We start from the raw sequence: 12,311 nt of genomic DNA on the forward strand, positions 1-12,311 counted from the left end.
AATGGGCAAGGCCTCCAGCCACTGCAAACGAACTCCAGAAGCATGTGCCACCTTGTGCATCTGGCTTCTGTGGATCCTGGGGAATCAAACCTGGGGAATTCTTTGGTATTGCAGGCAAATGCCTTAACTGCTAAGCCATCTCTCCAGCCAGGATTTTTTCTGTGTTATTTTTTCATGGTTTTCTGAAGTTCTTCAGTTACCCTCATTTTTAAAAATTTTCTTTATTTTTGAGAGAAATAGAAGGAAAGAGAAAGAGAGAGAGAGAGACAGAGAGAAAGAGAGGGAGAGAGAGTCAGATAGAGAGGGGGCATTCCAGGGCCTCTAGCCACTGCAAATGAAGTCGAGATGCATGTGCCACATTGTACATCTGACTTATGTGGGTACTGAGGAATCAAACCTGAGTCCTTAGGCCTCACAGGCTAATGTCTTCACGGCTAAGCCATCTCTCCAGCCCCATCATACAGAGTTTTAACACAGAAATGGGCATGGCAGCATACAAACTGTGTAAAATTATAGGTTTTCAATTGGTCTAAAGAAGTAAATATATTTCTATAGGGATGTCCTATTAAAAGAGAAATTAAGCAATACAGGAGGAATAGAAATGTCTACTGGAGGAAGGCAGAAGCATGACAGGCTAACCTAAGCCAAGCATTAAAATATCAAAATTAAAAAAAATATGGACAAACAATTTTGCCTGTATCTGATAGAATTCACCAAATATAATTTGTGTGTGTGTGCGTATGTGTGAGCAAGTTTACAGGTGCATGCATTCTGAGTGTCAATCCCACATCCTCAGCATGTCAGGCAAACTCTCTACTGAGGTGTTTTGAAAGAACTTTTTAGCTGAATTTGTGGCCAGAATGATCTGAAAGCATGTGCTGAAGAGGTGGGCTAGTTCTACCCTTGCTAGATCTCCCCGGGAAGTAACCTGCCCTCTCTACCTTCCACAACATCCTCACACTGAACAAGGATTTACCTGTTGCAATTCTGTGAGCTATAATTTCCTTCATCCAGATATGGAGACTTTCATATACAGTAAGTGGGAATGAAGCTAATTTTTCTAGTGACAGGATTACAGGGTCTTTTGACCAGAGGGCAGTGTACTGGTTTCAGAACACGTCATTCTTTTATTGAAAAAAATATATTTTTTGGTTTTTCAAGGTAGGGTCTCACTCTGGCCCAGGCTGACCTGGAATTCACTATGTAGTCTCAGGGTGGCATCGAACTCATGGTGATCCTCCTATCTCTGCCTCCCGAGTGCTGGGATTAAAGGCATGCATCACCACACACCCGACTTTATTGAAAATATTTTGAAAAAATATTTATTTCTTTATATGAGAGAGAGATTGATTTATATATAGAAGATAGACAGAGAATGTGCATGACAAGGCTTCCAGTCACTGCAAATGTACTCTAGATGCATATGTCACCATGTTAATGTGGCTCACTTGAGTAATGGAGAATCAAACCTAGATCCTTAGGCTTCACAGGCAAGCACCTTACCCAATTGCTGCAGTCAGGTTTTCATTGCTGCCAGAAATCACCTGACCATTAGCAGCTTTTGGGGGAAAAAAAGGGTTAATTTTGACTTACAGACTCGAGGGGAAGCTCCACAATGGCAGGTAAAATGATGACATGAGCAGAGGATGGACATTATCCCCTGGCCAACATTAGGTAGACAATGGCAACAGGAGAGCGTGCCAAACACTGCAATGGGGAGCTGGCTTTAACAGCCATAAGCCTATCCCAAAAATACACTGCCTCTAGGAGGGTTTTTATGTTTTCTGATTTTGTTGCTGTTGTTGTTTTTTTGTTTTTTGAGGTAGGGTCTCACTCTAACTCAGGCTGACCTGGAATTCAGTATGTAATCTCAGGGTGGTCTAGAACTCATGGCAATCCTACTACCTCTTCCTCCTGAGTGCTGGGATTAAAGGCGTGCACCACCATGCCAGGCTCTTGTTCACCAAATTAAAAGCAAGCATTACATGTGAAATGTTACACCAAGAAATTCATTGTTCAGACTCACTTTGGCTAGGTTGAAATTAGGACTCTCCACAGAAGACCTTGGGTTTACGTTTGCTGTCCTTAAGTCTTCTGGTTCTGAATGTCTTTGGTCAGTCCCCAAACTAAATTGCACAGGACGCCTGTCAAGAGAACAAAAGGTGAGCATAGATTCTCCCATTCCGTGAAGAATACTTCAGTTACAAACATATTTAACTGGAAAAAATGTAAGGATATCTGAGATGAAGCATGCATTCATTTACTTGACCATTAAAGGTTTTCAGGAGTCATAAATTAGTTTAAATAGCATGTTGACCTTATTAAAGATATGCATGAAGAAAAACACATACTTTCAAAAACTCTACCAATACTTGCATTTAGTAAGCCAGTATAGGGTGTTTTTGAAAATACAAATTCCCAAATCTGTTTGGATTAATTTTCTTTCAGTGATGTACATTCCATATAATACATGGGTGAGGTTAATAACTGAGGGATAATTCAGCCAAACAACCACGGGGAAAAAGGATTTGTTTCAGATGGTGACTAAAATAAACCCAGTCAGCTTCTAAGATCATTACCTGAGCCCATCCTTCTCAAATTTTCACTGAGGAAACCACCCCTTCTGTCCTCCAGGCATCCTTCACAGTGAACAAGGAATCATTTCAGCCACTTTTAAATTAATGTTCCTTCACAATAATGTTACAGTTTTGATTTGAAAGCAGGCATTTACATTGAACAGAGAAAATTTGCGGAACAATTTGTCCATCTAGTGGCAGCATCAAGGATGTCACAGAAAGTTAACTTAGCAAGTGCCAGAATATGCCCACAAGTGTAACATTAGTAACACTTAACTCTTTGGGTTAACTTATTATGCTCAAAAATAATCAAAATTTAAATTTCATAATTATAGGAAATACCATGCATTATTTTATGTGTATGACACTTTCTCAGTTAAAAAGCCTCACAACTATTCAGCCTAAACTCTAATAGATAAGTCAGGTGAAACATGCATATGAATATTAAAGGGTATGTGGTGTGTAAACACCAGATGGAAAGTGATATAAGTCACTTTAACTTATGAATGGAACTTAAGTTGTTAAATGTGCTTTCCCAGGTTTGGTCATGTTGTTTACTTTTTATTCATGATGCACAAATCTCATTAACCTCTCAGTAAAAAGTATAGGACACATTAGTGAGCTTTGTTTATTTTACACAATTATTTGCTTTGACTTACTTTGGTAGTCTAGACGATGTTTCTGACTCTTCTTTAGTATTTCTATTGTTGCATTCATTTAACAGATGTGTCAATGGGTATTTTTGTGAACTTCTATCTGAAGAATTTTGATTACATTGTAATTTTTTGAGATATTGCTCTTTCGGCTAAAAGAAATTAAAGGACATATTTAAGGTAGTTGCTATGGAAATAAATGCTGGGTATTTTATTCCTAAAGTACCTTCAGTTATTCAGAGAACGTTTAAATAGGTGAAAAAGATAGAACTATACATATGTACATGGTATTGCGTACTATTCAGGGATTTTAAAAATTATTTATTTATTTGAGAGAGTGAGAGACGGGGGGGGGGGGGGAAATGGGCAAGGCCTCCAGCCACTGCAAACGAACTCCAGAAGCATGTGCCACCTTGTGCATCTGGCTTCTGTGGATCCTGGGGAATCAAACCTGGGGAATTCTTTGGTATTGCAGGCAAATGCCTTAACTGCTAAGCCATCTCTCCAGCCAGGATTTTTTCTGTGTTATTTTTTCATGGTTTTCTGAAGTTCTTCAGTTACCCTCATTTTTAAAAATTTTCTTTATTTTTGAGAGAAATAGAAGGAAAGAGAAAGAGAGAGAGAGAGACAGAGAGAAAGAGAGGGAGAGAGAGTCAGATAGAGAGGGGGCATTCCAGGGCCTCTAGCCACTGCAAATGAAGTCGAGATGCATGTGCCACATTGTACATCTGACTTATGTGGGTACTGAGGAATCAAACCTGAGTCCTTAGGCCTCACAGGCTAATGTCTTCACGGCTAAGCCATCTCTCCAGCCCCATCATACAGAGTTTTAACACAGAAATGGGCATGGCAGCATACAAACTGTGTAAAATTATAGGTTTTCAATTGGTCTAAAGAAGTAAATATATTTCTATAGGGATGTCCTATTAAAAGAGAAATTAAGCAATACAGGAGGAATAGAAATGTCTACTGGAGGAAGGCAGAAGCATGACAGGCTAACCTAAGCCAAGCATTAAAATATCAAAATTAAAAAAAATATGGACAAACAATTTTGCCTGTATCTGATAGAATTCACCAAATATAATTTGTGTGTGTGTGCGTATGTGTGAGCAAGTTTACAGGTGCATGCATTCTGAGTGTCAATCCCACATCCTCAGCATGTCAGGCAAACTCTCTACTGAGGTGTTTTGAAAGAACTTTTTAGCTGAATTTGTGGCCAGAATGATCTGAAAGCATGTGCTGAAGAGGTGGGCTAGTTCTACCCTTGCTAGATCTCCCCGGGAAGTAACCTGCCCTCTCTACCTTCCACAACATCCTCACACTGAACAAGGATTTACCTGTTGCAATTCTGTGAGCTATAATTTCCTTCATCCAGATATGGAGACTTTCATATACAGTAAGTGGGAATGAAGCTAATTTTTCTAGTGACAGGATTACAGGGTCTTTTGACCAGAGGGCAGTGTACTGGTTTCAGAACACGTCATTCTTTTATTGAAAAAAATATATTTTTTGGTTTTTCAAGGTAGGGTCTCACTCTGGCCCAGGCTGACCTGGAATTCACTATGTAGTCTCAGGGTGGCATCGAACTCATGGTGATCCTCCTATCTCTGCCTCCCGAGTGCTGGGATTAAAGGCATGCATCACCACACACCCGACTTTATTGAAAATATTTTGAAAAAATATTTATTTCTTTATATGAGAGAGAGATTGATTTATATATAGAAGATAGACAGAGAATGTGCATGACAAGGCTTCCAGTCACTGCAAATGTACTCTAGATGCATATGTCACCATGTTAATGTGGCTCACTTGAGTAATGGAGAATCAAACCTAGATCCTTAGGCTTCACAGGCAAGCACCTTACCCAATTGCTGCAGTCAGGTTTTCATTGCTGCCAGAAATCACCTGACCATTAGCAGCTTTTGGGGGAAAAAAAGGGTTAATTTTGACTTACAGACTCGAGGGGAAGCTCCACAATGGCAGGTAAAATGATGACATGAGCAGAGGATGGACATTATCCCCTGGCCAACATTAGGTAGACAATGGCAACAGGAGAGCGTGCCAAACACTGCAATGGGGAGCTGGCTTTAACAGCCATAAGCCTATCCCAAAAATACACTGCCTCTAGGAGGGTTTTTATGTTTTCTGATTTTGTTGCTGTTGTTGTTTTTTTGTTTTTTGAGGTAGGGTCTCACTCTAACTCAGGCTGACCTGGAATTCAGTATGTAATCTCAGGGTGGTCTAGAACTCATGGCAATCCTACTACCTCTTCCTCCTGAGTGCTGGGATTAAAGGCGTGCACCACCATGCCAGGCTCTTGTTCACCAAATTAAAAGCAAGCATTACATGTGAAATGTTACACCAAGAAATTCATTGTTCAGACTCACTTTGGCTAGGTTGAAATTAGGACTCTCCACAGAAGACCTTGGGTTTACGTTTGCTGTCCTTAAGTCTTCTGGTTCTGAATGTCTTTGGTCAGTCCCCAAACTAAATTGCACAGGACGCCTGTCAAGAGAACAAAAGGTGAGCATAGATTCTCCCATTCCGTGAAGAATACTTCAGTTACAAACATATTTAACTGGAAAAAATGTAAGGATATCTGAGATGAAGCATGCATTCATTTACTTGACCATTAAAGGTTTTCAGGAGTCATAAATTAGTTTAAATAGCATGTTGACCTTATTAAAGATATGCATGAAGAAAAACACATACTTTCAAAAACTCTACCAATACTTGCATTTAGTAAGCCAGTATAGGGTGTTTTTGAAAATACAAATTCCCAAATCTGTTTGGATTAATTTTCTTTCAGTGATGTACATTCCATATAATACATGGGTGAGGTTAATAACTGAGGGATAATTCAGCCAAACAACCACGGGGAAAAAGGATTTGTTTCAGATGGTGACTAAAATAAACCCAGTCAGCTTCTAAGATCATTACCTGAGCCCATCCTTCTCAAATTTTCACTGAGGAAACCACCCCTTCTGTCCTCCAGGCATCCTTCACAGTGAACAAGGAATCATTTCAGCCACTTTTAAATTAATGTTCCTTCACAATAATGTTACAGTTTTGATTTGAAAGCAGGCATTTACATTGAACAGAGAAAATTTGCGGAACAATTTGTCCATCTAGTGGCAGCATCAAGGATGTCACAGAAAGTTAACTTAGCAAGTGCCAGAATATGCCCACAAGTGTAACATTAGTAACACTTAACTCTTTGGATTAACTTATTATGCTCAAAAATAATCAAAATTTAAATTTCATAATTATAGGAAATACCATGCATTATTTTATGTGTATGACACTTTCTCAGTTAAAAAGCCTCACAACTATTCAGCCTAAACTCTAATAGATAAGTCAGGTGAAACATGCATATGAATATTAAAGGGTATGTGGTGTGTAAACACCAGATGGAAAGTGATATAAGTCACTTTAACTTATGAATGGAACTTAAGTTGTTAAATGTGCTTTCCCAGGTTTGGTCATGTTGTTTACTTTTTATTCATGATGCACAAATCTCATTAACCTCTCAGTAAAAAGTATAGGACACATTAGTGAGCTTTGTTTATTTTACACAATTATTTGCTTTGACTTACTTTGGTAGTCTAGACGATGTTTCTGACTCTTCTTTAGTATTTCTATTGTTGCATTCATTTAACAGATGTGTCAATGGGTATTTTTGTGAACTTCTATCTGAAGAATTTTGATTACATTGTAATTTTTTGAGATATTGCTCTTTCGGCTAAAAGAAATTAAAGGACATATTTAAGGTAGTTGCTATGGAAATAAATGCTGGGTATTTTATTCCTAAAGTACCTTCAGTTATTCAGAGAACGTTTAAATAGGTGAAAAAGATAGAACTATACATATGTACATGGTATTGCGTACTATTCAGGGATTTTAAAAATTATTTATTTATTTGAGAGAGTGAGAGACGGGGGGGGGGGGGGGGAATGGGCAAGGCCTCCAGCCACTGCAAACGAACTCCAGAAGCATGTGCCACCTTGTGCATCTGGCTTCTGTGGATCCTGGGGAATCAAACCTGGGGAATTCTTTGGTATTGCAGGCAAATGCCTTAACTGCTAAGCCATCTCTCCAGCCAGGATTTTTTCTGTGTTATTTTTTCATGGTTTTCTGAAGTTCTTCAGTTACCCTCATTTTTAAAAATTTTCTTTATTTTTGAGAGAAATAGAAGGAAAGAGAAAGAGAGAGAGAGAGACAGAGAGAAAGAGAGGGAGAGAGAGTCAGATAGAGAGGGGGCATTCCAGGGCCTCTAGCCACTGCAAATGAAGTCGAGATGCATGTGCCACATTGTACATCTGACTTATGTGGGTACTGAGGAATCAAACCTGAGTCCTTAGGCCTCACAGGCTAATGTCTTCACTGCTAAGCCATCTCTCCAGTTCCATCATACAGAGTTTTAACACAGAAATGGGCATGGCAGCATACAAACTGTGTACAATTATAGGTTTTCAATTGGTCTAAAGAAGTAAATATATTTCTATAGGGATGTCCTATTAAAAGAGAAATTAAGCAATACAGGAGGAATAGAAATGTCTACTGGAGGAAGGCAGAAGCATGACAGGCTAACCTAAGCCAAGCATTAAAATATCAAAATTAAAAAAAATATGGACAAACAATTTTGCCTGTATCTGATAGAATTCACCAAATATAATTTGTGTGTGTGTGCGTATGTGTGAGCAAGTTTACAGGTGCATGCATTCTGAGTGTCAATCCCACATCCTCAGCATGTCAGGCAAACTCTCTACTGAGGTGTTTTGAAAGAACTTTTTAGCTGAATTTGTGGCCAGAATGATCTGAAAGCATGTGCTGAAGAGGTGGGCTAGTTCTACCCTTGCTAGATCTCCCCGGGAAGTAACCTGCCCTCTCTACCTTCCACAACATCCTCACACTGAACAAGGATTTACCTGTTGCAATTCTGTGAGCTATAATTTCCTTCATCCAGATATGGAGACTTTCATATACAGTAAGTGGGAATGAAGCTAATTTTTCTAGTGACAGGATTACAGGGTCTTTTGACCAGAGGGCAGTGTACTGGTTTCAGAACACGTCATTCTTTTATTGAAAAAAATATATTTTTTGGTTTTTCAAGGTAGGGTCTCACTCTGGCCCAGGCTGACCTGGAATTCACTATGTAGTCTCAGGGTGGCATCGAACTCATGGTGATCCTCCTATCTCTGCCTCCCGAGTGCTGGGATTAAAGGCATGCATCACCACACACCCGACTTTATTGAAAATATTTTGAAAAAATATTTATTTCTTTATATGAGAGAGAGATTGATTTATATATAGAAGATAGACAGAGAATGTGCATGACAAGGCTTCCAGTCACTGCAAATGTACTCTAGATGCATATGTCACCATGTTAATGTGGCTCACTTGAGTAATGGAGAATCAAACCTAGATCCTTAGGCTTCACAGGCATGCACCTTACCCAATTGCTGCAGTCAGGTTTTCATTGCTGCCAGAAATCACCTGACCATTAGCAGCTTTTTGGGGAAAAAAAGGGTTAATTTTGACTTACAGACTCGAGGGGAAGCTCCACAATGGCAGGTAAAATGATGACATGAGCAGAGGATGGACATTATCCCCTGGCCAACATTAGGTAGACAATGGCAACAGGAGAGCGTGCCAAACACTGCAATGGGGAGCTGGCTTTAACAGCCATAAGCCTATCCCAAAAATACACTGCCTCTAGGAGGGTTTTTATGTTTTCTGATTTTGTTGCTGTTGTTGTTTTTTTGTTTTTTGAGGTAGGGTCTCACTCTAACTCAGGCTGACCTGGAATTCAGTATGTAATCTCAGGGTGGTCTAGAACTCATGGCAATCCTACTACCTCTTCCTCCTGAGTGCTGGGATTAAAGGCGTGCACCACCATGCCAGGCTCTTGTTCACCAAATTAAAAGCAAGCATTACATGTGAAATGTTACACCAAGAAATTCATTGTTCAGACTCACTTTGGCTAGGTTGAAATTAGGACTCTCCACAGAAGACCTTGGGTTTACGTTTGCTGTCCTTAAGTCTTCTGGCTCTGAATGTCTTTGGTCAGTCCCCAAACTAAATTGCACAGGACGCCTGTCAAGAGAACAAAAGGTGAGCATAGATTCTCCCATTCCGTGAAGAATACTTCAGTTACAAACATATTTAACTGGAAAAAATGTAAGGATATCTGAGATGAAGCATGCATTCATTTACTTGACCATTAAAGGTTTTCAGGAGTCATAAATTAGTTTAAATAGCATGTTGACCTTATTAAAGATATGCATGAAGAAAAACACATACTTTCAAAAACTCTACCAATACTTGCATTTAGTAAGCCAGTATAGGGTGTTTTTGAAAATACAAATTCCCAAATCTGTTTGGATTAATTTTCTTTCAGTGATGTACATTCCATATAATACATGGGTGAGGTTAATAACTGAGGGATAATTCAGCCAAACAACCACGGGGAAAAAGGATTTGTTTCAGATGGTGACTAAAATAAACCCAGTCAGCTTCTAAGATCATTACCTGAGCCCATCCTTCTCAAATTTTCACTGAGGAAACCACCCCTTCTGTCCTCCAGGCATCCTTCACAGTGAACAAGGAATCATTTCAGCCACTTTTAAATTAATGTTCCTTCACAATAATGTTACAGTTTTGATTTGAAAGCAGGCATTTACATTGAACAGAGAAAATTTGCGGAACAATTTGTCCATCTAGTGGCAGCATCAAGGATGTCACAGAAAGTTAACTTAGCAAGTGCCAGAATATGCCCACAAGTGTAACATTAGTAACACTTAACTCTTTGGGTTAACTTATTATGCTCAAAAATAATCAAAATTTAAATTTCATAATTATAGGAAATACCATGCATTATTTTATGTGTATGACACTTTCTCAGTTAAAAAGCCTCACAACTATTCAGCCTAAACTCTAATAGATAAGTCAGGTGAAACATGCATATGAATATTAAAGGGTATGTGGTGTGTAAACACCAGATGGAAAGTGATATAAGTCACTTTAACTTATGAATGGAACTTAAGTTGTTAAATGTGCTTTCCCAGGTTTGGTCATGTTGTTTACTTTTTATTCATGATGCACAAATCTCATTAACCTCTCAGTAAAAAGTATAGGACACATTAGTGAGCTTTGTTTATTTTACACAATTATTTGCTTTGACTTACTTTGGTAGTCTAGACGATGTTTCTGACTCTTCTTTAGTATTTCTATTGTTGCATTCATTTAACAGATGTGTCAATGGGTATTTTTGTGAACTTCTATCTGAAGAATTTTGATTACATTGTAATTTTTTGAGATATTGCTCTTTCGGCTAAAAGAAATTAAAGGACATATTTAAGGTAGTTGCTATGGAAATAAATGCTGGGTATTTTATTCCTAAAGTACCTTCAGTTATTCAGAGAACGTTTAAATAGGTGAAAAAGATAGAACTATACATATGTACATGGTATTGCGTACTATTCAGGGATTTTAAAAATTATTTATTTATTTGAGAGAGTGAGAGACGGGGGGGGGGGGAAATGGGCAAGGCCTCCAGCCACTGCAAACGAACTCCAGAAGCATGTGCCACCTTGTGCATCTGGCTTCTGTGGATCCTGGGGAATCAAACCTGGGGAATTCTTTGGTATTGCAGGCAAATGCCTTAACTGCTAAGCCATCTCTCCAGCCAGGATTTTTTCTGTGTTATTTTTTCATGGTTTTCTGAAGTTCTTCAGTTACCCTCATTTTTAAAAATTTTCTTTATTTTTGAGAGAAATAGAAGGAAAGAGAAAGAGAGAGAGAGAGACAGAGAGAAAGAGAGGGAGAGAGAGTCAGATAGAGAGGGGGCATTCCAGGGCCTCTAGCCACTGCAAATGAAGTCGAGATGCATGTGCCACATTGTACATCTGACTTATGTGGGTACTGAGGAATCAAACCTGAGTCCTTAGGCCTCACAGGCTAATGTCTTCACGGCTAAGCCATCTCTCCAGCCCCATCATATAGAGTTTTAACACAGAAATGGGCATGGCAGCATACAAACTGTGTAAAATTATAGGTTTTCAATTGGTCTAAAGAAGTAAATATATTTCTATAGGGATGTCCTATTAAAAGAGAAATTAAGCAATACAGGAGGAATAGAAATGTCTACTGGAGGAAGGCAGAAGCATGACAGGCTAACCTAAGCCAAGCATTAAAATATCAAAATTAAAAAAATATGGACAAACAATTTTGCCTGTATCTGATAGAATTCACCCAATATAATTTGTGTGTGTGTGCGTATGTGTGAGCAAGTTTACAGGTGCATGCATTCTGAGTGTCAATCCCACATCCTCAGCATGTCAGGCAAACTCTCTACTGAGGTGTTTTGAAAGAACTTTTTAGCTGAATTTGTGGCCAGAATGATCTGAAAGCATGTGCTGAAGAGGTGGGCTAGTTCTACCCTTGCTAGATCTCCCCGGGAAGTAACCTGCCCTCTCTACCTTCCACAACACCCTCACACTGAACAAGGATTTACCTGTTGCAATTCTGTGAGCTATAATTTCCTTCATCCAGATACGGAGACTTTCATATACAGTAAGTGGGAATGAAGCTAATTTTTCTAGTGACAGGATTACAGGGTCTTTTGACCAGAGGGCAGTGTACTGGTTTCAGAACACGTCATTCTTTTATTGAAAAAAATATATTTTTTGGTTTTTCAAGGTAGGGTCTCACTCTGGCCCAGGCTGACCTGGAATTCACTATGTAGTCTCAGGGTGGCATCGAACTCATGGTGATCCTCCTATCTCTGCCTCCCGAGTGCTGGGATTAAAGGCATGCATCACCACACACCCGACTTTATTGAAAATATTTTGAAAAAATATTTATTTCTTTATATGAGAGAGAGATTGATTTATATATAGAAGATAGACAGAGAATGTGCATGACAAGGCTTCCAGTCACTGCAAATGTACTCTAGATGCATATGTCACCATGTTAATGTGGCTCACTTGAGTAATGGAGAATCAAACCTAGATCCTTAGGCTTCACAGGCAAGCACCTTACCCAATTGCTGCAGTCAGGTTTTCATTGCTGCCAGAAATCA

At 39.0% G+C, this 12,311-nt stretch overlaps 1 protein-coding gene across 1 annotated transcript in view; it reads right to left on the reverse strand.

Moving 5' to 3' along the window:
• The window catches only part of LOC123462910 (CAP-Gly domain-containing linker protein 1-like), a 59,419-nt gene that overhangs the window by 23,360 nt on the left and 23,748 nt on the right, over positions 1-12,311 (reverse strand). The window contains exons 9-14 of the mRNA XM_045157155.1: positions 10,417-10,562; positions 9,208-9,325; positions 6,826-6,971; positions 5,617-5,734; positions 3,236-3,381; positions 2,027-2,144 (exon numbers count right to left, since the gene is read on the reverse strand). Of these exons, the coding sequence (XP_045013090.1) occupies positions 2,027-2,144; positions 3,236-3,381; positions 5,617-5,734; positions 6,826-6,971; positions 9,208-9,325; positions 10,417-10,562 (792 nt within the window). The remainder of the gene's footprint in view (positions 1-2,026; positions 2,145-3,235; positions 3,382-5,616; positions 5,735-6,825; positions 6,972-9,207; positions 9,326-10,416; positions 10,563-12,311) is intronic.

Source organism: Jaculus jaculus, chromosome 8 (assembly GCF_020740685.1).
Source record: "Jaculus jaculus isolate mJacJac1 chromosome 8, mJacJac1.mat.Y.cur, whole genome shotgun sequence".
NCBI lineage: Eukaryota > Metazoa > Chordata > Mammalia > Rodentia > Dipodidae > Jaculus > Jaculus jaculus.